At 46.2% G+C, this 27,579-nt stretch overlaps 1 protein-coding gene across 2 annotated transcripts in view; it reads left to right on the forward strand.

The window, feature by feature from the left end:
- The first annotated feature begins 295 nt into the window (after positions 1–295).
- The window catches only part of IQGAP2 (IQ motif containing GTPase activating protein 2), a 308,957-nt gene continuing 281,673 nt past the window's right edge, over positions 296–27,579 (forward strand). For both annotated transcript variants that reach the window (XM_002690436.6, XM_059890756.1), the window contains exon 1: positions 296–640. In XM_002690436.6, the coding sequence (XP_002690482.3) occupies positions 595–640 (46 nt within the window). In that variant the 5' untranslated portion in view covers positions 296–594. The remainder of the gene's footprint in view (positions 641–27,579) is intronic.

The following is a 27,579-nucleotide window of genomic DNA, read 5'->3' on the forward strand; positions in this document are numbered from 1 at the left end:
AAGGAACCACGCTGTTTGTCCCTCTGTAACTGAGCAACACCCCGGACGGCTGGGGCTGGCTGTATCTTCTGCGGTTTTTCTTGCTCTTTTCCGCGGAGGTTCACTTCCACCCTCTTAACGCTCCACAAGTGAAAAAGCAGGCGGGGCGGCCGCGGGCCCCAGCTGCAGGGGATCCCGGCCCAGGAGCAGCGCAGCCCCCTCCTCCAAGCCCGGGGGCCGGACGGGGGCGGGTCCAGGCGCCCGGGCGCTGCGCCCCGCGGGCGGTAGAGGTCGCTGCGCGGCGGCGCGCGCTCTCAGCGCGGTGGATAACGGGGTCGGGCTGGAGGGAGAAAGGAAACCTGCCCGGGAGGCGGCGGCGGCGGCCCAGAGCGAGCGAGGGAAGAGAGTTCACTTTTGCCCGGGTGTCAGCGCGCGGCGGCGGCTGCGGGCGCTGACGAGGGCGCACCGAGCCAGCCGGGCGCCTATCTCGGGCGGCCAGGCGGGCACAGCGAGAAGCCGGATACGAGCGCGCCGGCGGGGCGCGGAGCGGCGAGCCTGGCCAGCGAGGGGAGCCGCGGGGGGCGCGCCCCGGGCGGGCCCCCAGAGCCTCGCAGGATGCCCCACGAGGACCAGCCGTCCCTGCAGAGACCTCGCTATGGCTGTAAGTCCTCTGGGCGCGCGGGGATCCGCTGACTTTGGGGGGCTTTCTCCCCGAAGGAAGGCTTAGAAGCCGGGGGAGCCGAGTGCGCGCCGCAGAGGAACAGGGGGGCAGCGGCTGGGTGGCTGGCAAAGTTGGGAGTTGGAGTTGCAAAGGCTGGTGAGCGGCGTCCTCCGGCTCTCCCCACAGTCATAATACCCAGCTGGCACCCCAGTCCCTCCCCCCTGCACACTCCACCGTGGCGCGAGGCAGAACTGGGTCTGCGCCCTGAAACACACCGAGTTGGGGGTTTAGGGGTATCAGGTGAGGATCCCGCGGAGCTCCCAGCCATTGCTGGCTCGGGCCAGGGGGTGGCGTTAGGGACCCGATTCTTCCAACTCAGAAGGGGAGGAAAGTTTGCTTGTTGTGGCTACAGGTGGGCTCCGTTAGTAGTGTGCCCGCGCATCCTGCTAGTGGCAGCGTCAGCGTTCCTGGAAGGCCTGGCATCTCCTTCTACGGCGGCTCCCTAGAGCTTCACCTGGGCCGCCGGAGCTGGGAGTCCTTTCCTGCTGCAGCTTAAAGCTGCACCTCCGGTCCATTCCTCCCACCCCGCCTTCCGTCCCCCGCCTCCCCTGGGCCCTGCGGGGACTGTGCGGCGCGCGGGAGGATTGCAGCGCCGACAGGACCAGGACGCGGCGCTGGGCTCCCTGGGATCCGGTTGGAGCCGCGTGACTTGAATGAGACCCTGTCGATTACCCCGCCAGGGGCTACCGTCAGAAGGACGTTGCTTTGGCTGATCGTTCAGTGGATAGAGCCAGATTAGATCCAACCACGTGGCTTCATGTGCAGAGTTCAGAGTCTTTACCAAACATGTGCCAGGAAGTATTTCCTTTAAAACAAACAGAAAGTTGGCGCGTTCCCTCTTTCTCAACAAGGTTGGTGAACCCATGGTCGCGGATCACAGGTTAATCTTTTGCCCGGGCTGGCCTTGGTGGCAGGGGTAGCAGGTTTGGGTTAAGGTGGTGATTCCTGCTGCAAGGTTACCTTTTGTGGTTCTGACTTGTCGTGAGGGCCACAGGCTTGCCTCATAAAAAGGGAGTAGTCGGCCTGCTTACCCTGGCTTCTCTCCTCTGGGGCCTTGGAAGGGAACATCAGAGATGAGTTTTCCCAGGTGACCTTTCCTGTGTCAGCCAGTGAGGAGTCAGCTGCGGCCTCTGGCCTCTAGGGAGATGCATTTAACACTTAACCCCAGGCCTGCCCTCTGCAGCCTGAGTTTGCACTTTGCTAAACCACTCAGAGGGCAGAGTTCCTTGAGCTGGGATGTGTTCATCCAGAGGATGTCAGCCATTCATCAGATTGGTGAAAGTCCTGGATACATCAAGCTCCCAGAGTGTCTGGCAGCTTCATTGTGTCAAATTATAAGATGATCACAATGTGTGGAAACTAGGCGAGTATGCATTGAAAAAGGGGTTTTGATGTCATATCTTAAACCATGATCTGTTCGGTGTTGTGCCTTGCTAGTTGAGTGTGCTGGGCAAACGTACAAGAACGCAGTGCGTTAATGCTGCATTTCCACCCATTTCCCTACATGAGCATCTGTGATGACACTTGGTTTTCATTCAACGCACCTGCGGTTTTAGAGTGCTCCTAGACTTGGCTGTCAAGTAGGTTGAGATCCTGTAAGTGTGAAGAGCATTCTGTGTAGCCACTTGCTTTGGAAATCCTCGTCTAACTTTACTTAGGAGCTTGATGTAATGAGTGGTGTACCATCTATTTGGAATCCCCCCCGGAAGGCATTCTTTGGTCACATGACATAGTAAAAAATGGAAAGTAGTTGCCAATTTCCAGACTTTATGACCGCCCTGAACTCTTAAGGCTTTAACACAATAGCCTATTATGTCCTTAAAATGAACACTTCTATGAGTTTGATACCAGATTCATAAATGGTGTATGTTCATGGATTCTTTTTATTGCATTAAATATCATTATTTTGTTTAAAAGGTACAACATCAGCTGAATGAAACCTCAGATCAACAGCTACACTTAGAGATCTCCTGAACTAAACGGCACTGTTTGAGTTGAGTGTCTTGTTAGAGGAGGTCACTTGCTGTTACCACCATTTTCCTGCAAGTAGGTCTAGAGCTGAAGGTGGTATGTGTATAATGTGTCTGCCTGCTCAGTCGTGCCCTACTCTTTGCGACCCCGTGGGCTGTAACCTGCCAGGCTCCTCTATCCATGGGATTCTCCAGGCAAGAATACTGGAGGGGGTTGCCATTTCCTCCTCCAGGGGATCTTCCTGACCCAGGGATCAAAGCCGAGTCTTTTGTGTCTCCAGCATTGGCAGGCAGATTCTTTACCACGGTGCCACTGGGGAAGATTTGTATCATACACATCGTATATTTCAGACGTTCTCTTTCATGGAGAAGTTAGAAAAGCAAACAGGCTTTTCTATTTTGTGTGAGGACAAATACCACTTAGAGACCACAGCCTGAATGCTTTTGACACGCAAGGTGTAACTCACAGGGAGCTTACTGTGTTGCTATGTTCCTTCATTCAGGATAGTCCGTGTACTTACTCCAACGATACTAGTGCTGGTCAGATACTATTTGGGGCTATACTTTTGGGTTTTCCCCTCATCAGATGCAGACTGAAGGAAGTAATTGTTCAAACTGGGGGATGGGCGATCACAAAGCAGTGAAATAGTTTTCCTAGTGGACAGATGGAAAAACGACTTCACAAATATATGTATGTATATATTTTTATTAAATACAGTTAATTTATAATACGTTAATTTCTGCTGTACAGCAAAGTGATTTAGTTATATATATACATTCTTTTACCCACTCCAGTGTTCTTGCCTGGAGAATCCCAGAGACGGGGAAGCCTGGTGGGCTGCTGTCTATGGGGTCGCACAGAGTCGGACACGACTGAAGCGACTTAGCAGCGGCATACATTCTTTTTTGTGTTCCTTTTCATCATGGCTTATCACAGGATATTGAATATAGTTCCCTGTGCTTTACAGCCTTGTTTATCCATATATATATAATAATTTGCATCTGCTAATCCTAAACTCTCACTCCATCCCTCCCCCACCCTCCCTTCCCCTTGGCAACCACAAGTCTGTTCTGTCTGTCCTCACAAATATTTTTAGTCATAGCATCATTTATATAAAATGATGCAAGATCTAAATTCTTATATGTGTGAGGATGTTCATAGTTTATTTTAAAAATGATGTCTAGTGGAATACACCTTAGTGTTAATAGATACTACCTAATCAACTATCCATGCAAAAGGGGACGGCATAATGTATTAGAATATACGGTTTCTGGCTTTCTGGGCCTTCTGTCAACACAGGACTGAAAATAGTGCTTTGGGCTTTTCACAGAAAGAACAGAGGAGAATACAGGATTGTATTTGCTGTGTTGTGTTATACGGCAGTGCTTTTTCTTGTTTGTGGGTTTGGTGAGTTATGGGTTCAATGAAACCTCGAACTATACCAAGCCGGGTTCATCCCCAACATTTAAAGATAAGCAGACTCCCTATTGGGATATATATATTCTCAATATATACATCCTATATATATTGTAGTAATTTAAATTCCAGTGCTGCATATTCCTAGTAAAACATATTTGAGACTGGTCTTTAAAAACAGCTCTTTGGTAGTTTGAATTAAGCTGTTATATTTGTTTTAGATCTGGGCTGATGTTCTGCCATTTCTCCTCCCCTTGAATTGACATTTATTTCAGTAATTCTTGTACAAAGTAAATTAACTCAGTTCAGGGCTGTTATGATGTCTCTCTTCTCTACCAGGCTGAGGGTCTGTGAAATACCACATCGTGTGTTGTTCTTGAGGGATTTCTCAATGAGTTCTTCTTCAAGGTTCCCTTCTCAGATTTCTGACATGAGAGATTGCTAAAGTGTTCCTGATTTGCACATTGGCGCACTGAATTAAAACTAAATAGGCTTCTATTTGATCCTTGCTTCTTCCACATTGGCCACTTCCTTTGGCAACCTATGAAGTTATTTTTTGAGATGTTGTTTAGTTGCTAAGTCATGTCCAGCTCTTTTGCAGCCCCTTGGATGTAGCCCACCAGGCTCCTCTGTCCATGGGATTTCCCAGGCAGGAATACTGAAGTGGGCTGCCATTTCCTTCTCCAGGGAATCTTCTTGACTCAGGGATAGAAGCTGAGTCTCCTACATTGGCAGGAGGATTCTTTACCACTGAACTACCAGGGAAGCCCTTTAAGACGTTACTACAGAACTAAACTGGAGTATTAGCTCCCTAACACAATTCTGTAGAGGTGATGTGGAAACGAGAAGGGCGAAGCCGCTATACTAATTCAGACGTGAGTAGAACATTACAACCAGAGAGTCTTTCTACAGTCAAAACTAAATTTAAGTGGAACTTATGCTTAGATAATGATTTGCAGATAACTTTCATGCTCTTGTAACAAACTATGATGTATTTGCTGGACACGCTGCCACCATGATCTGTCAAAAGTTTTCTTCCAGTTATTTGACAGTTTAAAAGACCAGCCATAGCAGAGAGGGGTCTTGTGACTAAGATGATTTTGCTCATCACTGATGATCCAGTCAAAGTTTAAGTGCCTCGTGTGGGTCAGTAATCAATGTATCTGTGCCAGGAACTGTGGTTTTCTACCCTCTGCAAAATCATGAGAAATGTTGTAAATGATCAGTGTTTCACTCTTTGCTTCTCTTAAAGAAGTGTAACATAAGCCCAGCATGGGTGTGTTTGTGTGTGTGTTGCAGGAGAAGGTTCTGGCTGGTACTTTTAGTGTCTGATGCTCTTGTCCGCATGATGAGATTTCCAAATCACCTGGTGACTGGTGTGTTTCGGTGGTCGGCACTACTAAGCTTCTTATTGCTTTCCCAGTACTAGAAAGTTAAGTTCTGAACTATTAATCTCAGGTGTATAAAACAGGATTGAATACACCTGTGTTTAAGGAGTTCCCTGGTGGCTCACATGGTAAAGCGTCTGTCTATAATGCGGGAGACCCAGCTTTGATCCCTGGGTCGAGAAGATCCCCTGGAGAAGGAAATGGCAATCCACTCCAGTACCATTGCCTGGAAAATCCCATGGACAGAGGGGCCTGGTAGGCTACAGTCCATGGGGTCTCAAAGAGTCGGACAGGATGGAGCGACTTCACTTTCACTTTTGGGCAGCTTGGTTCTAACAGTCTGTCTGTGTTTTTCTTCGAAGATGGAGGAGGGGTGTATGCACTGTTGCCCTGAGATGCAGTCTGTAATAGACAAAAAAATGAAGTTCCTCCTACATGCACTAATGTGGTTAAGCTTTTCAGAAGGTGCTTTCAGGTCACCAGCTAAAGTGTTCTTTTAGTATGCTTTTAACTTTAATCACATATGTCCTCAGCCCCAGTGACTTGTTTGGGAGCATTTAAGCTCGTAATACCCAGTTTGTTGGAGAACTTAGCATTGTTTCAGGCGTTAGCGAACCCCTTTTTTCTCAAAGGAACCATTAGTTTGCTTTTGCCCCTCACCTTCCCACGGTATAAGCTTTTCAACAGCTCATTTTCTTTACAAGGCTAGTGTACAAGCAAATCTGGTGCCTACCAAGTCTACATGGCAACCAAAGACAAACAAAGGCTATTCGACTTCTGATCTGAGTTGGGTAAGCCCTACAGGGTAGGCACGCCAGCACCTGGTGTGGAGTTGAAGTTGGTGGAGTTACCAAGTGCTTGTGTGCTTCGTGTGCCATTGTTAGCATTCCTTGTTATTACCTCCGAGAGGACCAGTGGTTTTCCCTAAGCCGAAGCCCATGACACTGTCTCAAAACCGCACAGCTACCCGTGACAGGGGGTAGGGGTGCGGGGGTTGGAAGCTGATGCTTCCAGACCCGTCCGTCTTTCTCACCAGCTGCTGCCAATTTGCCTTCTCTGACTCGTCCAAGGACGTGTCCTTCCTTCTTTCTGTCTGTTTCAGGTGTTTGTCCTGATTTTATCAAACTGCAGAAACCTGTGACCATTTGGATAGTGTGCTCTTTTAAAAGTACTCTTTTAAAAGGTGGGCAGGATTCTCTCAAGTTTATTTTACTCTTTAACTGCCCTCCCCCCACCCCCCCAAGGAAAAGCATCAAAGAATACATGGGCTTTTTATAGAGTATATCCTGGCTTCATCCAACCAATTTATGTATATGTAGAGACATGCCATCTCATCGTGAGGCACTGAAATGAAAGAAAGGCTTTTCCGTAATATAATGGTATGCTCCAGTGATTCCAAATAGGATAATTTGTAAAACACTTTATTACATGTTCTGTGTTAGTCGCTCAGTCGTGTCCGACTCTTTGCAACCCCATGGACTGTGGCCTGCCAGGCTACTGGCCATGCGTTAAAGTCTAGGGTTGATGAGAAATCAGACAGAGGTTTGTAGTGGGTTGACTAACCAGTGAGCTAGTGCTGTTTCACTTTACCATTCCATTCTGTTTTTCTCCCTTAAAAGGCAGAACAATGTCAGTGAAGTGGCACAAGGTTTGGTATTGAGTAGATGTGAGTTTAAATCCTGACTTGGCCCTTAACTGCCTGAATAGCCTTGGGGTTTTCTCCTATACCTTGAAGGATGATGTTTTGCATTCCTGTGACAGTGGCCAATGTTCCTGGCAGTACAGTTCAGTTCAGTCGCTCAGTCGTGTCTGACTCTTTGCAACCCCATGGACTGCAGCATGTCAGGCTTCCTTGCCCATCACCAACTCCCAAAGCTTGCTCAAACTCATGTCCATTGAGTCGGTGATGCCATCCAACCATCTCATCCCCTGTCGTCCCCTTCTCCTCCCGCCTTCAGTCTTTCCCAGCATCAGGGTCTTTTCCAGTGAGTCCGCTCTTCGCATCAGGTGGCCAAAGTACTGGAGTTTCAGCATCAGTCCTTCCAGTGAATATTCAGGACTGATCTCCTTTAGGATGGACTGGTTGGATCTCCTTGCAGTCCAAGGGACTCGCAAGAGTGTGCAGTCTGGCACATAGTGCTAAACACACAGTGGTGATTTCAATAATCGAGTATCTGACACGCACAACACCCTGGGGATGAAGGAAAATGGTTACAGCCTTACACTTTATAAGACAGTCTGGAAGTTCAAGAGTAATGCCTCTACTTTTATTGGTGTGCTTCCAAGTTCCGTGGAAGCGAAGACACAAGTGACGGATTTGGATGGGGAAATGGGGTGCCTCATGAAGGTTGTGACCACAGCCTTGAGGGAGGTCAGGAAGGAAAATGGAAAGGCATTCCAGTGGGCCTGTTGCGTGGCTGTTTGGTGGGGTTGATGTTTAGGTGGTGTGGGTAGGTCCTGTGGAGGGAGGGGTAGCCAGAGGGGAACTTATCATGGAAGCCTTTATTTGTAGGCAACAAAAGACAGTTAGTGCTGTCTTGAGGAGAGCAGCTTAATCTAGTCTCTCCCTGAAGAATCTTTTTGTTCTTTGAGAGTTTCCATTAGGTTTTATGGGCAGGTGACCTGGTGAAGTGGGGGATGGTGTGAATGTGGGTGTGGTTGGAACGCACAGGGCCTGGAGCAGCAAGAGGGTGGGTGAAGTTTGGGTGTGTGTGTGTTTGCGTATGTGTTGGGGGGGTGCCCTATCTCTCGTTGCTCAGAGGCCCCTTTATCGCGCTCCTGTTTATACCGGTCAGGTTTGTCTTATAGTTTCACTTAGGATACGATGGACGTAAATCCTGATGACGGCTCTGGAACGGGTGGCATCCAGCGAACCCAAAGAGAGGTAGATCTGGAGCCTCGCTGGTGCCCAGGAGATTCCAGCCAGGTAGACAGCTAACTCTAAGCCATTTCAGAAGGCAGATTCTCTAAATTCTCTGAAAACAGGTGTTGTTTTTTAAAGAGAATGTAGTTATAGCCAGGCAAGGACCTTGACAACCAGACTATCTAGGGGGTAGGGCTTCTTCCACCTCTCCCCAATTTATACAACTCATCCTCCCATGACTTAACGATAATTTTTCTTATCAAATTTCACTGGAGATTTAGGGCATCCACAAGATGAACATCTCAGTTTGAAAGTGGCAAATACCGTGTTTCCAGTTCATGAGCAGGCCCTCCCGTTTGACACCGCTCTCCCTGGACTCTCGCTTAGTTTTACAGTCATGGGTTGTGTGTGGCCCTTCTTTCCAAGGTGCCCAAAGGCACTGACAGCTATTTCTGCGGTCAGTGCAGTGGTTTTCCTGCCGTGGCTGCAGAGCATCCCCTGAGAACCTGAGGGAAAGGTGAAGTCCCTTCCCCACCCAGACCTTCTAAGTCGTTTTCCAGAAGCCCTCCAGGCACTCCTGATGTAACTCCTGACGCACTGGTGCTCCAGTGCAAGGGTGAAAAAGCATTCCTAATACACAGATTACCCTTTCCACAGGGCTGGCAGGTTTTTGTCAAGTAAGTAAAAACACATGAGCACGTTACTGAATGCTTTGTTTACAGTATTCCTTGAGTGTTTGATTTTGAGCACACACAAGCACCGCATACAAACCCTGGCATTGATTTCTGTCCAGGTTTGTGTTTACTGTATAGGATCTGTTTCAGTGTGGCTTTAAGGTTGCTTTTCTCCCTTCTGGGAAACAAATGTGATTTAGATGATAAAGTCCCAAATCTCCACTGACTAGGGATTAAGTGACGTCAACTCCCCAGAGATGCCTAAGGGTAGGTGGTGCTCTCTGGAGCCGTGGGGAAGGCTGAGTGAGCTGGATAACCTGTTTGTGTAATAAGGAAGGTCTCAGCCCTGGCCATTCTGGACTGCAGTCCTTGTAGGTGTGGGTGGGGCTGGACAGTAAGGGTTGGAAGATGTCTTCTTGTTCTGTTTTTTTTCCCCCCCTCCAGGACAACTTAAAAGTGTTTTTCATTCATTCCCAACTTTGAGATCAGTTGAGTATGTTAGCAGAGATACTGTTTGATAGGAATTAGTTCATTCAGACCATGCCCCCATTACAGGAAACTATTGGTCTGGGTTTTTTTTGCTCTTGATTAAACATAGGACAGTCCTCTGATTTTTTGCTTAGGATCCCCAAAGAGGACGACTTTTAATTGTTCGTCTTTTCCTGTTCCTCCTGAATCTCTAAAGAAAGACGTTTTTATGTCTTTTTTTTTTTTTGCAAATTAAGGTATATTTGTTGTTGCTCAGTCACTAAGTCGTGTCTGACTCTCTGTGACCTCATGGGCTGCAGCATGTCAGGCTCCTCTGCCCTCTGCTATCTCCCCAAGGTTGTTCAATTTCATGCCCATTGAGTCGGTGGTGCTGTCCCACCATCTCATCCTCTGCTGCCCCCTGCCCCTTTTGCCTTCAACCTTTTTAAGGTAGAATAGTTCCCAATAATTTCACTTCACTTCTCTTATTTTATTGCCTGATTGTGAACTCAGTCTTACGTAATGTTAAGGCAATTCCTTAGTCGTCTTCTTATAAATGGACTTGATTTGCATGTTATTGAAGCAGCAGATCTTTGAAATACTTAAGTAATGCTTAGGTTTAGTACCTAACTGGTAACCTGGAATCCTGGTACCTAGGAAGACACTCAGACTATATTTGCTGTTATTACAGGTTTTGCTTTAAAGTGTCAGCATTGCATTGCTGGTCTGAATGAGGAACTTGTTTCTATTATCTTTAGTTCAATTAAAGGTAATCTCAAGAATTTGACTGCCAGGCAAGTATTTAATGTTGAGTTTAGACTTGCCTTCACCCTCTGTGGAACCTAGGCAAGCTACTTTAATTTCTCTGTGCCTCCGTTTCCTGTCCTGTAAAGTGCCGATGGGAAAGTGTGTGCTCAGAGGGTTAAATGATTTAATGCTCTTTCAGAATGTGTCTCCATGGCATCAGCACTTGAATGTCAGGGGAGGGGTATCGCCCTCATCTCTGCTGCCTCTTGCCTGCCTTCCCACCTCATTGCCCTCATCTCAAGTTAACAGAAAATGGATTTAAAATCTTGGCTCCACACACATTTTTAAAAATTTACATATAATTAATGCTATAAACATCCTGTGCTTTCTTGAATGTATAAACTCACGGGAAATAATTATCTCTGTGGAGGCGGAGTTGGTCTGTCAATTTGGAGACCAAATTCTTCTTCGTGTATACTAAAGACAAGCAAAAGCAAACCTAACATGCTCTATTGTTGAATGTTACCAAATAAGGTTGGATGCTGGGTTGGATTTTTGCACTGCATTTTTTTGTCATCTTAAAAGTGGTTGTGGAATTGTCACTAGCATACCGGAGTGAGGGATTGTCGCTCTGCAGTTACTCGGCATCCTGCTATCCCCTTCAGGGTTATGTTGATCGTTGCTGTGGGTTGGAGAGCCCAAACGTTCGTGACAGTATTGAGATGGGAAGGAACTGCTTGAAATAGTGTTAATCTTTATGCCTAATTCACATCGTGGAATCTGACTTCAATGAGAGGGTCCTCCAACCTTCTGGTCTACCTAGTGCTGTGGGGATTTAGAAGAGGGGTTGAGGAAGAGGAGGAGGAAGTATGCTGGTTCATTAGACATCCCTTAGGCCTTACTGCCTCTAGAAGGGTAATGAAGCTTTAGATTCATGGGCCTAAAGTTGAGGTGAAGCTCAGCCTATGGGCATAACTGGGATGCTGGAGGCCTTGGATGTAGAAAATCTTGGCTGCTTCTTGTGTGGCCCCACAGTCAGATTACTCGTTCATTCTGCCTTCCCTGCTTTCTTCTACCAGTTTTTGTGTTTTTTCCCCCATACCAATGTTTCCTATTGACCCTTCTGTATTAGAATTAGCCAGACTTGACTGCTTCCTCCCTGGGTCCTTGGTATGTCCATCACTTCCACATTCTTTGCCTCGGCCCGGGGCTGGCCAGGCAGGCTTCACAAGGTTGGGGTAATAAGTCAGTCACATCATCAGTGTCATGGAATATGAATTCTCCTTTCACCCACTCCCTAAACTCTGCTCCCCTCCCCATATCAAATCCAAAGCCTTGCTCATACTGAACTCTTAGAAAGTTTTTCTGAGAAATGATCATTACACAGCCGATACCAGTAGGCTCTTGGTTTTGTTCTGTATCTACTAATGAGTTTTATTTTCCAAAGGAGAAAATATTTAAAGAGAATGTATAAAGAGACAGTCACCTGTTCACAAGAACCAGGGACATAAGAACCCTTTCCTTGCTTTGGCATTGCTTCTGGGGACAGTTTCAGAGTTCTCCTCCGTTCTGCAATAGAATATATGGTGTTGTCAGTCTGAATCAGCCTGCAGTTGGGAGGATTGTGCTTATGTGTTATCCTTCAAAGTAGGCTCCGATTGTGACTCTTCACATTTGACTAGTGACCTTTGAGAAAGAAATGGAGCTTATAGTGTGCTTCTCTGTAGTAGTTTTGAAATCTCTGCAAATGTGCACCTTTGATCTGTTGAGTAGGACAAACAAGACCCAGCAACCAAACAGGAAGACGGACTTAACCTGTGTACTCGTGAATACCTCTGGAAGGTTATGCAAACATGTTTTTAGAGGTTGCCTTTGGGGAGAGAAACTGAGGGCAAGGGTGAAAATGAGAATGGCAACCCACTCCAGTACTCTTGCCTGGAGAATTCCATATGGACAGAGGAGCCTGGTGGGCTACAGTCCATGGGGTCGCAAAGAGTCAGACACAACCGAGCAGCTAACACTACACTATGGGAAGAGTGGAAGGCAGGGCCGCTGGGATCATTTGGGACAGAAGAAATCTCCCAGGGCCGCTCAGTATCAACAGTGGGGCACCCTCTTAGGTTAATTGCACATCTTTTGATTGTTGTACATGCTGTATCACATCTCAGTTGAGAGCTCATCTAATTCCTAGTTGTCAACCTCACTGCCCATTATAATCTCTAGGGGAGCTTCACAAAGAAAACACTCTTTCTCTGAATCCTGTGCCCTAGATATTCTGTTTGTTTTGGGGTAGAGCAGTGGCATAGATATTTTTATTTAAAAAATCTTTGAACCCTCAAAACCACAAAGAACAATGTTTTGAAAGTCCATCTCTTTCCCGTGGCTTCACCAGCTATCCACGTCTTGCCGCACTATTGCATCTGCAGTCTGACAGCATAGCCCTAAATACCTCACCCCATCACAGGCCAACAACAAGAATATTCTCTTCCACAGCCCCCTCCTCAGTACCACCAGTACCATGCCTTCAAGTCCACCATCCACTTTTAAATTCTACATGAAGATTTTCCTCAACTGAACTTAATAGCCTTTTTTGGGGGGGTGGGTGGGGTGGGGAGGATCCAGGGTCTGGTCAAGTTTCTCATGTTTGTTTCCTTTGGCTGTGATCCCCGCACCCTGTCTGTCCCCCAGCCTTGCCCATGCTGGCACTGTGCTGTTCCCTATCACTTCAGTGACGTTGAATCCCCTAAGAAGCACAGGCGCATTTCCTGGCATGAATGCCTCCTGAGTATCAGTGTTGCCCCCCAGTACATCAGAGGCCCACTGTGTCCACCCTCTTACTCCTGGTGATGAACAGATATTTTGAAAGATCTCCACAGGAGGTTTCAGGGTGCAACCAAGATTTGAAATTCATTTAATTAATACCCCTTTCTGTGTCTGTGCATTTGCCATAAAATACACTAGTTAAAGTTTACTATTTTTAAGTGTAAATTCAGTGGTATTAAGTGTATTCACATTTTTGAGTAACCATCACCAAAACTTTGTCATCTTCTCAAGCCGACACTCTGTCCCCATTAAACAGTAACTCCCTCATCCCGCCTCCTCCCGCTGCCTGGAGCTCCTCTCTCTCTCTCTCTGGTTTTGACTACCCTGGATACTCCATATAAGTGGAATCATACAGTCTGTTTCCTTTTGCAGCTGGCTTGTTTCACTTTGCTCGGTGTCCTCAAGATTCATCCAAGTTGTACCATGTATTAGAATTTCCTTCCTTTTTAAGGCTGAACAATATTCCATTGTACATGGGCAACTGAGTGGTTTCCACCTTTTGGCTATTGTGAATGATGCTGCCATGAACATAGGTGTACAAGTATCTGTTTGAGTCCGGCTTTCATGTCTTTTGTGTGTATACCCAGAAATGGGATTGCTGGAACATGTGGTACTTCTATGTTTAAATTTTTTGGGAACTGCCCCACATCTCTCACTTTTCAGTTAAGTGAATTGAGGAAGCCTCAGCAGGGTCACGTATCTTCAAGTTCAAGGGAGAGCTCGGTGAGAATTCAGGCCTCTAGGCTCCTGTTCAGATCACCACCACAAGGGCATGATTGGGTCCTTGTATTCTTCATAGGGGATAAAGACCAGGTCTGGCTGGGGCAAGATTTATTTCTTTGCAAGCGCAAGTGGAATGCAGGACAACGGTTCACATGTAGTATTTCATTTACATTATGTCTAACTTTTAAGAGAGTATAGTTTTTGATTGATAATTTAAATAGTATTAGTCCATAGACACGGAGAAGGCAATGGCACCCCACTCCAGTACTCTTGCCTGGAAAATCCCATGGATGGAGGAGCCTGGTGGGCTGCAGTCCATGGGGTCACTAAGAATTGGACACGACCGAGCGACTTCACTTTCACTTTTCACTTTCATGCATTGGAGAAGGAAATGGCAACCCACTCCAGTGGTCTTGCCTGGAGAATCCCAGGGACGGGGGAGCCTGATGGGCTGCCGTATCTGGGGTCGCACAGAGTCGGACATGACTGAAGCGACTTAGCAGCAGCAGCAGCAGTCCATAGACAAGAGGCTGTCTTTGAGCTCTTAAGTAGTGTATAACTGGTTGCCTCTCTGGGATGTGTAGGATTTTTAAAATAGAATATTATTTTATTTTGTTAACCTGGCTCCTCCAAATACCGTTTACCCTTGAACAACACAAGTTGAACTGTCTGGCCCCCTTGTCCCTGGATGTTTTCAAATAGTAAATATTGCAGCAGTACATTGTCCTTGGTTAGTTGAATCCATGGATACAGAAGGGCTGACTGTGAGTTACATACGATTTTTCAGGTGCAGAGGGTTGATGCCCTGATACCCATGTTGTTCAAGGATCAACTGTATTAGCTGTGTGACCTGGGGCAAAGTCATAACTTCCCTGATTCATGGTGTTCAACTGTAAAATGGAGATAATAATAATAGTCAGACTTGAATGAATTAATCTACATAAAAATTCTGTGTCTGGTACTGCGAAGGGGCTCATTCAGTGCAAGCAATTAATGTAACATTTCTTATCAATTTCAATGATGCTATTTAGATAATTGCAATCATCCTTGCAAGTATTATCTGGAATGCTGACATTTTTTAAATGCATTATGACTATTGTACTAGACTTGGCGTCTCCATTTGGCTGTCTTGTGGCTAGCAGACAGCGGCTTCTAACTTGGTGATTTTTACCCAGAGCGGCAGGAACCTGGGAGTATGAGGGTTCTAGAACAAGTATGGGCTGAAAGTAAGGGAAGCCATTCCCTAAGGGCTAGTGTCAGTCATTTTTATACACTGCTAGGGCCATGGAATCCAGAGTAAGAAAGTCTTCCTGGAGGATCTGGCTTAGGTGGAGCCAGGACTAGACAGCCTGCTGTTTTGGGAGACTGGTCCTCTCTGCTCTCTGGTTGGAGATGAGCTGAGCATTACAAGTAGTCTACCTCTGTGTAACCAGGTTGCTGTGTTTCAGTGATTAGTTTGGAATGTGTGCTGAGTATCGTTTATGGAGTTCCTAGGATTATTTAACAAGAGAAAATGTTGGCTTTGCAGATTAGTGTGGAAAGATTGAAACTTGGACAGTCTTATTTCAGCGGACAGTCTTATTTCAGCGGAAGGTCCTAATTTTAACCCTGGTCTCTGGTTGCCGTGCATAACCCTGAGAGAGATATCTCCCATGGTTTTTTGTGCCTGCGATAAGGATACAGGACCATGAGAGGTGCGTGTTGTGTACAGCTCTAAGTGACCAATTTCTACCTTTTTTTGTCAGTTTAACCTCTAATGATGCTGAGAATAACAAATACATGGGGTGCTTGTATGTGTCAGTCATGACTTTTGAGCACTTTCTGTGAATCACCCAATTTAATCCTCATGACAACTCTCTGAAGTTGCTAATGTTATCCCCATATTACAGGTGGGAAAACTGAGGTTCAGAGAGGTTAAGTAACTTGCCCAAGCACCCCCAGATAGTAAGTGGCAGAATCAGGGCTTGAAACTAGGCGGTGTGCCTCCTGTACCTGTGGGTAGAAGTTAAAAGGTCAGTCTTGCACAGTTGGTACTATATCTTCTGGGTGAAGCATATTCATCATTGTACTAGTGTCCTTTTGTGACAAATTAACACCAACTGTGCGGCTTAGTACAACAGACATTTATTGTTATAATTCTCTAGGCTAGAAGTCTAAAATCAAGGTGGTAGCTGGGCTACACTCTCTCAAAAGGCTCTGCTGGAGGGTCCTTCCTTACCTCTTCCTAGCTGCTGCTTGCTGCCAACAGTCCTTAGAGTTCCTCGGCTTATAGGTGTATCAGCCCTGTCTCTGCTTCCATTGTCATATGGTGTTATCCCGGGGCATCTTTTCTTTTCAGTCATTGGATTAGGAGCCACTCTAATCTACTGTGACCTCATTTTAATTTATTGCATCTGCAAAGACCGCATTTCCAAAGAAGTTCACATTGTGAGATTCTGGGCAGAAATGAATTTTGGGGGGATACTGTTCAACTGCTCAACCCGATATAGCCATTACATTTGGGCAAAGGAAGAATTTCACACATACGAATTTTTTAGCACAGCTACTTAGGCTAGTTGTGAACCGTGATGGGTAGGAAATTCCCTGGGATTCAGGTGGTTAGGATTTGGAGCTTTCACTGCCGTGGTCCTGAATTCAATCCCTGGTCAGGGAACTAAAATCCCACAAGCCATAAGTCATGGCCAAAAAAACCCAGAACGAAAAACAGTGACTTATACAGCTAAGAGAGGCAGTGGGTTAGTGGGGTTGGCTGGCGCCTGTTATTAAGTCCATGCTTGGTCATCACCAAAACTGAGATGTCATCACGAAAACAGATGAAAGAAGGAAAAGTGAAGAAGAAGCAGAGATCTAGGAAAGGACTTGAAGCATCAGAAGGCAGTGGTGCTGGGATGGGCCCTCTCTAGTGAAAGACAGCAGTTTATCACCATGTGGTTTAGGAACAAGCACCTCATAATGGCAATTTAAACCCTCTCTCAGTGACTTAAAATCTATTCAGTGCGTTCTGAATAAGAGAACTGGGAAGCGTGTGGCTCTTCTTAGAGGTGTTTCTGTTGCGTTTACTTTGCCATGCCTGCAGGTTTAGCCAACAGGTAAGCAGAAAATAGGCTCATTTAGAAATCCGTTGATCAGGCTGGATGGCTGAAACATACATCGCTTCCAACATAATTTCTGTGGCAATGAGACTTTCTGACATAAATCCATAATAAGTTTACGGATATCCACTTCCTCTCTGCTTTGACCGATAAAAGGTCAACTTTGGAGCTTATCTGTAGACTTTGTGAAGGGCATGTACATTGCTTTTGGTATATTTATACCCTTCTGCCTTCATCATTCTTGTCTGCTTTTATTTTTCCCTTACCTGACTTCATTTCTTGGTATTTATAGATTCCCCACCCCCACCCCAACATAACTTTTTGTTAACCTGCTCAAATCCTTTTAGGAAGAAAGCAAGATGCAAGTGAAATGTTCATTTGATAAGTGAGCCCCTTGGGCTGGGCTCTGCCCTCAGAGAGGTGACCTTCTGATGGGGGACATGGCGCAGGGTCTCAGAGCCCTGGCGCTATCGCTCACCGCCAGTTAGCTCTGTAGAATGGGGTAGTGAAGCAGTGGTACCTATCTGATGGCATCATGAGAACAGAATGGGATGGCAAATATAAAGTACTTAGCATAGTAGCTGGTGTGTAAAGAGAGCTCAGTGGGTGGGAAAAGGAGCATTCCAGAAGAGGGGGTAGTGTGAACTGAGCCTTCCCCTACCCACCGGAGTAATATGCCTCATCGCATGTGGGACTGATTAGAGGGAGGAGACCAGAGCGATGGAGTGTCTTGACAGCGAGGAAGTCAAGGATTCTTAGATGCTGAAGAGGTACCAACAGTTGGACCGTTTCTGCTGCTTCCTCCTCAGCATTCCTTCTCATCTCCGGTGACTCCAAGCCTATGCCTGCCTTGCTGTTTCATCCCCTGTATTTGATCTGTCTGAAGTTTATACAGAGCAAGCTTGTTGACTGATTCCAGCAGAATTCCAGGAAAGGCTTGAAACTCATAACCCTGGTGACCAAGACAATTTTGGAAGATGGATTCTTCATTAGAATTTTACCGCTTCAGTTTCCTTTTTCTTCCCCATCCCCTTTATTTACTACCTTCTGTTACACATAAACTTTTGAAGTCTGAATAGCAGACAGCTATTAATGTTGTCATTGGAGAACCACAGACAACCTAAAATAAACCGATTTTGAGTGATGTGGAGGAATGCTTATAAAATCAAGTGAGTAGGCAGGATACACGATAGGGAAGTTAGAACTTAATGCCTGTGGGGGATAACATGGGAAGGAAACACATCACGTTGTTAACAGTTGTTTTAGCTGGCACTGGTTCCCACTCTGTGGTCTTCATTTTTTCCTAGAGAGATGCTGTAATCATTAAAAATGAGGGGGGGGAACCCCAGCATTATAGTTTTCATATGACCCCTGTTGACTGCGAGATAAGTAGTAGTTCTCCGTCTGGACTTCACTGACTTGGGATAATACCCTCTGGGGTGGGAGCTGTTGGTGTCAGAGAATGAATTGCCGGTGAAAGCACCTTGCTGGCCTGGCTTTTCTGCCCCTTTCCCCCGATCCTGTGGGGCTCCAGCCAAGCATCTAGGCCTCGTGGGGTCGGTGCCCGTGTCCCACACGGAAGTAGGACATCTTCGCGTGTGCTGGTGTCGGGAGCTGGAGGGTGGACTGAGTCTGAATTGGAAACTGTTGTGTAACTCCCTTTGCTGGTCAGATTGAGAGCAGGTTTTCCCATGGCCTGTGCCAATAACCTTGCTCTTAAGACCCCTGAGTCACAAGATGAGAGCGTGGATGCCCAGTTCTGGGTTTCCCTTCATTGGCGTCCAGTCGTGTCCAGTGGGCAGAGTTTTGGTCAGCTGGCGCGTCACCAGCGAGGGCCAAATTAGACATAATTGCTCCTGAGCTTCACTTTCAGGTCTGTGGCTTACTGTGCTCTGCAGAAGCATGCCAGGCCCGGAGCTTTGTTCTCCCTGGGAATAGCATGCCCCAGAAGAAAGGTTACAGTGTAATTCATCACCCCAACCTAGACACCTTTATTGGCGGCGGGGGGGTGGGGGGGGGTGGGGGGTGGGGGGTGGGGGGGGTGGGGGGGTGTGGCTGGGGAGGGGGGTGTGGAGGGAGGGTTCTAGTCATTACACCAAAGCCTCCCATGTCAGCTGCTGGGCCATGTCTGGGCAAACCAGGATGGATGGTCCCCTGGCTAGTAGGATGGCTCTTGATCTGTTCTGTGAAATGAACTTCTCTTTCCTAGACAGAGTCTTCACAGCAACCCTTGGAGGAGACGGGAAGCCAAAACTGTTGGAGAGGATGCCGGGCATTCAAGAAAAGGGGAAGCAGGGAGCCTTTTCAGGAAAGTTGAGCTAAAAATAGAGCACTGCCATTCAGCAGTGGCTCGGGGCACTTCAAACGCTGGGGTCCGTGCCATTGTTTCTTTTCTTTGCATTCCTTGTGAGTCCCGGCTCCTTTTTCCTCTGTGTTATAAAAGAATCCGTCTGTGGGCCGACTCGTCTGGGACGCAGCCCCTTTAATACACGGAGGAGCTGGACCAGAGGCTCACTAAGCCCCTGCTCGCTCTCACAGCCTGTGATTTTATAATAGATGATCTCAGGCTGGGGCTGCATGGCTAATGAGCAGGGGACAAGCCGGGCCCTTCCTGCTGAAAGCCTGGGGCCCGGCTCCCTGTCCCCAGCTGTCACACACTCAATGGCAGGCTCCTCTCAGAGCCCAGGGTGGAAAACCTCTGAGCGAGGGGAGTGCAGGCCTTGACTGGAGAGTGGGTTTCTTGATGAAGCGAGGAGTAGATGATGGGGTAGCGAGAGGGGAGAGGAAGCAGCACTCCAGATCAGCATCCCCCAACCTTTTTGCCACCAGGGACGTGTTTCCTGGAAGACAGCTTTTCCACGGATGGTGGTGGGGGTGGGCACAGGGTGGGAGGGGAGGGTTTCGGGATGATTCAAGTGCTTTACCTGTCCTGTGCCCTTTATTATTGTGACATCGCCTCCACCTCAGGTCAGCAGGCGTTAGATCCCGGAGGTGGGGGACCCCTGCTGTGGACAATCCCATAGGTCAGCGTTTCTCACCTCAGTACTTCTGACCTGGACCAGTCTTGGATGGTCCAGGTGCATTGTAGGATGTTCAGTGGCATCTCTGACCCACCAGCTGCCAGGATTGTCCCCCGTCCCTGGTGACAGTCCCACGGATCTCCAGGCATTGCCAGATGTCCCCTGTTGAGAATCATTACCATAGGTAAAACAGCAGGACTGTTTTCTAGATGTTTCTTTTTTGCATTGCTGTGTTTTGTTCTGGCTGAAATCCCATCTTAAGCTCTTATAATACCATTTACTGGCCCAATTAGCATTTGTGGCGGTGGGTGGTGATTTAAAATGAAATAGCCTCACTTTCATGCTCCAGGATTTGGCTCTGAAATAAAGTGAGCTGAGCTCTCTTACCTCCCCTTTCAAGACTCTGTGAATAATGAGGTCTTTTTGCTGGAAATGAGATTATGCTTTTTCCCCCCACCATTTAAAACAATTTTCCCCCCTAAATTTCTACCATCTAGTGTGACAGGTTTTCATTACTGACAAGTACGTTTTTCACGAGGGCTCTCTGCCTCAGCCCTTCTCTCACTTTCCAGTTCGTCGTCTGAGGATGGAGTCAGGCTGGGATTCAGGTGGGCTGGGCGGGGCCTGAGATTCCGGACGTCTGACAAGCTCCCAGGTGACGCCAGAGTGACTGGTTTGTAGCCCACACATGGAGTAGTGAGACTCTAATGAGCACCGGCTCTTGACAGTTAAAGCAAAACCGGCAGATAGATCCAGGAGGATGCCAGAACACTCTGAGCGGGGGCAGCCTAAGATTTTGGCAATCTGCTGCCCACAGACCTTTCTGTTGAGGGATGGGATTGGCGGAGCCAGTCTGCAGCTTTTCAGGCTGTCAGGCAGCAGGAGGCCCCATGCTCCCAGCCTCTTACCTGATGCTGTGAGAAGCGATTTAACAGGACAGCCCAAGACAGATGGCTGCACCCCCTGAATCGGCACTGGAGGGGCAAGCCAGCTCCAGAAAGGCAGCAGGTGGGACCAGGGTAGACTCTCCGCTGTTGGCTGGCTCCCTGGGTGGGTCTGGACTGAGCAGAGAGAGTGGCACAAGAGAGCAGCCCCTAAGAAGGGCTTGGACACCACTTTCCAGGTGCTCAGCTCTGCAGGGAGGATGGGCAGCCAGGCACACGCTCTTCTGGCATGGGAGGCTCTCCCAGGGTAGGGGGTGATGTGACAAGCAGTTGGTGCTGCTCTGGTTACCTTGAAACCATTGTTTCTGCAGGTGTGGGAGTGGGAGGTGGTATTGAGTCCTGTAGGAAGTGAGTAAAGCATTTCAAAGTGGTGATGGATGCAAAGGACTGTTTGCACTCACTGTTCTGTGTCAGGAGTGGAATTTCGCTATCAGTCAGCAGGTATACAGCATTGTCTTTACATTGCTTATTAAACCAACTTACTCAAAGAATTATAGAAGTAATTATCCTAGCAAAAAAACCCGAAACAAACATAAAGGCAAAACAACTTTTAATCTCATTTCTCAAATATAACCATTGTGACAGCATTTACAATTTGTGTTTCTCGTTTTCTAGTTTGTGTTTCTAGTTTTTATTCCCTTCTGTATGTTTTTATTTTTTAAATAAAAAACGTTATTTGATGTGACGTTAAAACCAGTTAATATTTCTGATGAAGAATGTTAAAGTAAATTTGTGCTATTTATAATTTTTCAAAACTAGAATGACAGTCTGTTAAACTCTTTGTGGGAGAACTGAATTGAGTTCTTTCGGTCCCTGGAAGTCCAGAGATCCTGAGTAAATCTTAGACCCCAAGTTTATTGAGGATTTGCATCTGAATATCTTTGCTCCAGCTGAATGAATGCTCTTTCTCTCTGTCTCTCTCACACACATACACACACTATTTTGATTGTATAGGGTTTTAACACATTTTTTTAGTTCTTTCTAGCATTTCTCCAGGAATAGAGAGTAACTTTCTCTAGTTTATATATGGGGACAGGAGAGTTACAATGATTTAAAGAATAATTAGAGGTCTTAGTTCAGATCTCAGTGTCTTTAGACTTGTCTTTACAGCAAGCAGTAATAGAATAACAAGATTTGGGTTGCGAGAATGGTCACCCTACCTGAGTTAGGCAGGCAGACCTATGTTACACTGACTTATTTATATAGTTCTCAATAACAAATCACCCCAAAACTTTATAGAATAAAGCTACCACCGTCTTATCATGGTTATAGACTCTCCGAGTTGGGAATCGGGGCAGGGAACCGTGGGGATGTCTTGTCCCAGCTCCATTTGCTAGACCAATCAATAAGCCTCAGTGAAAGCCTCAGCCTTTTGGGGGCCACAACTGTCTGGAAGCTTCTTCCTTCACATCTATGGTAACTGGGTTGGGATGACTCCAGGACTGGACTCAGCACCTATGTGTAGACTCTCCATGTGGCTTGAGCTGCTCCGAGAATGATGGTTAGCTTCCACTAGAGAGGATTCCATGAGACAGGGAGGAAACTGCATGGACTTGTACCACCCAGCTTCAGAAGTTGGACAGCATCCCTTCTGCCCGCTTCTATTGGTCAGAGCCACTGTGAGCCTGCCCAGATTCAAGAGAATAGGACACAGACCCCACCTCTTAATAGAAGGAATCAGAATGTATGGCCAATTTAAAAAAAAAAACAAAAAACACATAAACTAATTTAGCCCATACTACATCATGGCACCAATTCAACAGAAAATTAACTTGAGTAGAAGTCAGCAAAACTATAAAACAATGAGCTCATTGTAAATGGGGTGGGGGGAGATGAGCTGTGTATATTGTGAATAACTAATGAAAATAAGTGAAGTCAGTAGAAAAATTGAAATTAACCTAAGTACCTAGCAACTGGGGAGTGGCTTAAATAAACTAAAAACCTATTTATACTAGGAATACTGTGCAGCTTTTAAAATAAATAAGGTAGCTCTGTATGGACTAACATGGGAGTATGTCCATTTATTAAGTGAAAATTATTTACAGAAAGCCATGTATTCAGTGACCCATTAGTATTTTAATGTAACATATATATGCTAAAATATAGGAAGCAGTCTTATAAATTGCACCAAACTGTTAATGGAGGTTTCTCATGGGGATGAGAATAGGACTTGGTTGATTGTTAGTATGAAGGAGAACTTACTTGTTACTCTCTCTAGTTCTATGCTGTTTAAATTTTTTAATGAGTTAATATTCCTATATTGCTCTTAGGAGTTGCTATGTTGAGATTTTAACTTTTGAACTATGTGAAAGTTAATTCGGTAAACATCTATAAGTGAGCAGAGGGAATTGCTTTCTTCCTGGGCCTGTTATTGCCTCGTACCTTCCTTGTATTTTATTATATGAACATCTACAGCAGGTATGGTATTTGCACAAGTGGGCATTAGTCTGCTTAGCGTGCACTGTCGTTACTGGAGAGGTTTGAGAAAGGCAGTCTTTTTGTTGTTGATTTGTTTTGTTTTGTTTCTCTTCTCTTGACTGAGAAGTCTCCTTGGTGACAGTACAATTCCTGAAATGCGTGGTAATTCCAAGTGACCTTTGTATAATGGCTTTAGTAGAAATGAAGAGTAGACATATTCATGTTGGGTTGAAATATTTAAGCTTCTATTATTTCCCAAATGGAATCAACTATGTTCATATAATCAAATTGGGGAAATTCATTAGCATTGGGAAAGATTTATGGCTTTAATGAGATTTAAACTGATCTAAATCTGAGCTGATATTCTGAGGTGGGTATTTTTGGAGCATCACATACCTCTCAGGCTCATAGAACAAGGATGGAGATCCATGTCTGTATTTTAAAGGGATGAGCCCTCTACTTATTTTCTGTGTTAAACAGTAACTGAGTGCTACGTCAACAATGATATTATTTCAACTAGTATCATAATGAGAGCTAGTAAGAGTGACTTACTGTGTGTTGGTGACTGAGCTGTGCCCTGGCCTGGCAGTAAATTCAGTGGATCCTTCCTGCCCTTATGTGGCAGTTACCACTGACGGAGACATCCAAGAAGTGATTGGCAGAGGACTGGCCCACAGTAACTTGGTGTTTACCCCTCTGATCCATCACGCTCAGTGCCCTGGGAGGTAGACCATTATGGCAGTCATGTGGGCTCCCTTGCACTCTGGCTTTGGGGAGATAAGTTAGGGCGTTTATTTGCCTTGTGCTCTCTCCTTCCGCAGGCTCTGGGTGGAGGCGGTGCTGGGTTCCTTTGCTGAAAGCCGTAGTTCCCGTTGGGGATACCTCTCCTGCTGCTGCTGTTGCAGCCCAATTCTTGCTACAACTACTCCCTCCTCTTGACCCTTCAGACCCAGGGAAGTGATGGCTCTCTGATGTTGCTAGATTCCAGGTGCCCCACAACCCTTAGCAGATAATACTTCTGTTAAAGTCTTCTCAGCTACCTGTTTGAGTCCCATGTCTTCCTTCCTGTACCCTGACTCATCAGATGACACCCCATCTTACAAATGAGGGTTGGAGGGTTAGAGATCCGTAAAGAACTGGGATTAGAATCCCTGCTGTTTTATGTTACAGCCTGATTCTTGGTGTTTTACTGTTTGCCTGTAGTGATTAGGAGATTCTCATCATTCTCCTCAAATTAAGGAGAAACCCGAGCGAGAAAAAAAGTCTGTTTGATAAAACTGTGGGGTTGTGAAGTTAACAATCTAGCTCTTACACATTTAAATAAATGGCATCTTTAGTTCACAGTCTTCCATTTCTTTCCTTTGGAATTTCCACCAGGATCATTTTATCACTCAGGAAGGAGAAATAATTAATGGAAGCAACAAAACATTCAATTCGCCACCTTATATTCCTGGTTTGACTCAAGTTGGTTGCTAGTTTTTGTGAACATCTTTGCGGACCAAATTTCTGGGTATTTCAAAGAAATACCTGATTGAGTTGAAGAACATTCCTAAAGAGGCAACTAAAAATGTGCTCAGTAATGACAGCCAAATTGGAATGAACATAGAGATTCTCAGGGGGCTATTTTGAAAGACAGAGGATTGATTCTGTGTGTGATCTCTTGACTTACAAATACCAGAACGTAATCATGTTACCCAAGCCTCATCCCAGAGCATCCTGACTCTGTATTAATTTCCTTGACCTGCAGAGGACCTCAAGGCTGACTAGAATGACCAGGCTTGAGGGCATCCCCCCCACCCCACCCCTTATTGCCTTAACTTGGCTGTCTTTGCGGCAACACAGCCTAATAGTTAAGAGCTAAGTCCTCGAGCCAGGCACGTTGGTGCCAATTCAAGCTCCACAGATGACCACTCTGTGGTTTAGTTTTCTCATCATAAGTGGGAATGGTAGTGCCTACCTCTCATAGCTCTTGTGAGGATTAAATTCTGTGAAGGGCTTAGAAGAATGTCTAGCACAATTTATATGAGCTCTGTCTTGGTGAGTGTGTTTTTTATTACTGTGATTATCATTGCATCATCTTCACAGTTTGGGACTCACATTGAGTTCTTCCTCTCTGTGATTACATTTATCCAGCACATTTCAGTAAACTTGTTTTTTACTGGGAAGAATACAGAGATTAATTCCCTGAAGTGCCTACTTTTGACAAGGTTGTGTCTAAGTCGTGGACTAATAGGAAACAACCCAAAGGAGGAAGAAGGAATTAAAAGCTTGGTGTGAAAGGGAGCATGCTGGGAAAAGAAGGTACCACTCCAATAATGCTGCTTCTTAAAAAAGCCAGTACCAGTGAGGCTCAGATGCATGTTTTGGCTGGTTTCTGTGGGTCAGGTGTTAACTAGCCAGGTACCCTTTGTCCTTCAGCCACTACCTTTTGTACCTCTGTGTCTTCACTTGCAAAGTGTTGTTAATGCTTGTTGCCTGTCTAGTTTCTGGTTCACTTGGTGGACCAAACTATTTCAGACAGACAGTCCTGTGTGCGCCACAAAGATGGAGGGTATTCAAAGCCTGTGTGTTGAGTAGGAGTTGCCTTAGAACAGTGTGTGTGTGGAGTGAAGCTCAGGCCTAGGGAGGGTAGGGAACTGCACCCAGCTCTCCCTGTATTAATTCCAGGAATCGAGCAGAGCTGTTCCACCCAGAAAACAGGGAGTGGCAAAACCCTACGCATTGGCTACAGAATGGCCAGTGGGGGAAGGGAAAGAACTGGTGAAAAATGGGGTTCCAAAACCTGCATTCCTCATAGATGAGGTTGTTGAATTCTTAGGTATGATCCGAGCCATGGACACCAAGTTGTCTAAAGCCAGTGGAGAAGATGAAGGGAGCTGTAGTAAGGGATTGGACTGTAAGGCCTTCCTTGATGATGTATTACTCTATTTGTCAAATTTTCTGTAGAGGCTATCATTTTTTTGTTTTTGATCATTTCATTTGTTTCTGTTTTTTTTCTTTGTGGGTTGGCTGTGTCTTTGTTGCTGCTTGCGGGCTTTCTCTAGTGGCAGCAGGTGGGAGCTACTCTTCTTGCGGTGCGTGGACTTCTCACTGCTGTGACTTCTCTTGTTGCGGAGCAGGGGCTCTCGAGCTCAGCCTCAGCAGTTGTGGCCCACCGGCCCAGCTGCCCCGCAGCATGTGGGATCTTCCCGGACCAGGGATTGAGCCCGGGCCCCCTGTGTTGGCAGGTGGATTCTTAACCACTGGATCACCAGGGAAGTCCCTGTAGGGGCTGTTGTTAATTTTCTTCTTCCCACCCTTCCAGTGAAAAGAAAATCCTATGGTATGACTTACTAGAAGAAGTCTTTCTTAACTTCCAACAGTCTGATTCTCTTGAATGAAAATAGTATAACAGTAAAACTGTTGTGACATTTATAGTCTTTGCCATAATATAGACCTATGGACTGACTTAACCCTCTGACTAGCTCTAAGGGAGAGGAAGCAAGCTGTGGGGGGGTGTAGGGGGGGAGGAGTGTGAATCCTTTCTCACACGAAGTAAACGGACTGCATGGTGTCATTTTTGAGTCACAGGGCAGGTCTGAGAACACACCTGGCCACTCGTGCTACCGTCACTTGGGGTGAAGAGTTTGCACCCTGTGTGCAAACACCTTCTCACATTTCCTCACCCAAGTCACTACTCAGCTATAGCCCCTCTTTCTTGTTTCTCTTACAATTGTCTAGCAATATGATTACAGGAATAAAGACTGAATTCATGCTACCTGAATCTAAAGACACATGCAGTGGAAGCTTAAGTAAACCGTGTCAGTCTTTTCTGCAGGGACTGTTCAGGGAGAATGTCACTATTTAGAGTGAGAAGACATACACAAGTTAATAATTTCTGGAGTTTTAAATCATCTGCTCCGTGTAGAACTTCATTTCAGTATAATAGTTATATGACTGGAAGCAAAGGTTTCTGTGATACATGAACTTTAAAGATCAACTGTGGTTCAACTTTGTCCTCTTGTATATATATAAGGGGACTGAACTGTTCATGAAGAGCATGTGGTTTAGAACCACAGCTGAATCTGAGCTGCCTGGCCCTAGAGCTTTGGGCAAGTCCCTAGCTCTCTGAACCTTGTTTTCGGTGCAGTTCAGTCGCTCAGTTGTCTCCAACTCTGCGAGCCCATGAGCCACAGCATGCCAGGCCTCCCTGTCCATCACCAACTCTCCAAACTCATGTCCATTGAGTTGGTGATGCTATCTAACCATCTCATCCTCTGTCGTCCCCTTCTCCTCCTGCCCTCAATTTTTCCCAGCATCAGGGTCTTTTCAAATGAGTCAGCTCTTTGCATC

The sequence above is a fragment of the Bos taurus genome, chromosome 10 (assembly GCF_002263795.3).
Source record: "Bos taurus isolate L1 Dominette 01449 registration number 42190680 breed Hereford chromosome 10, ARS-UCD2.0, whole genome shotgun sequence".
NCBI lineage: Eukaryota > Metazoa > Chordata > Mammalia > Artiodactyla > Bovidae > Bos > Bos taurus.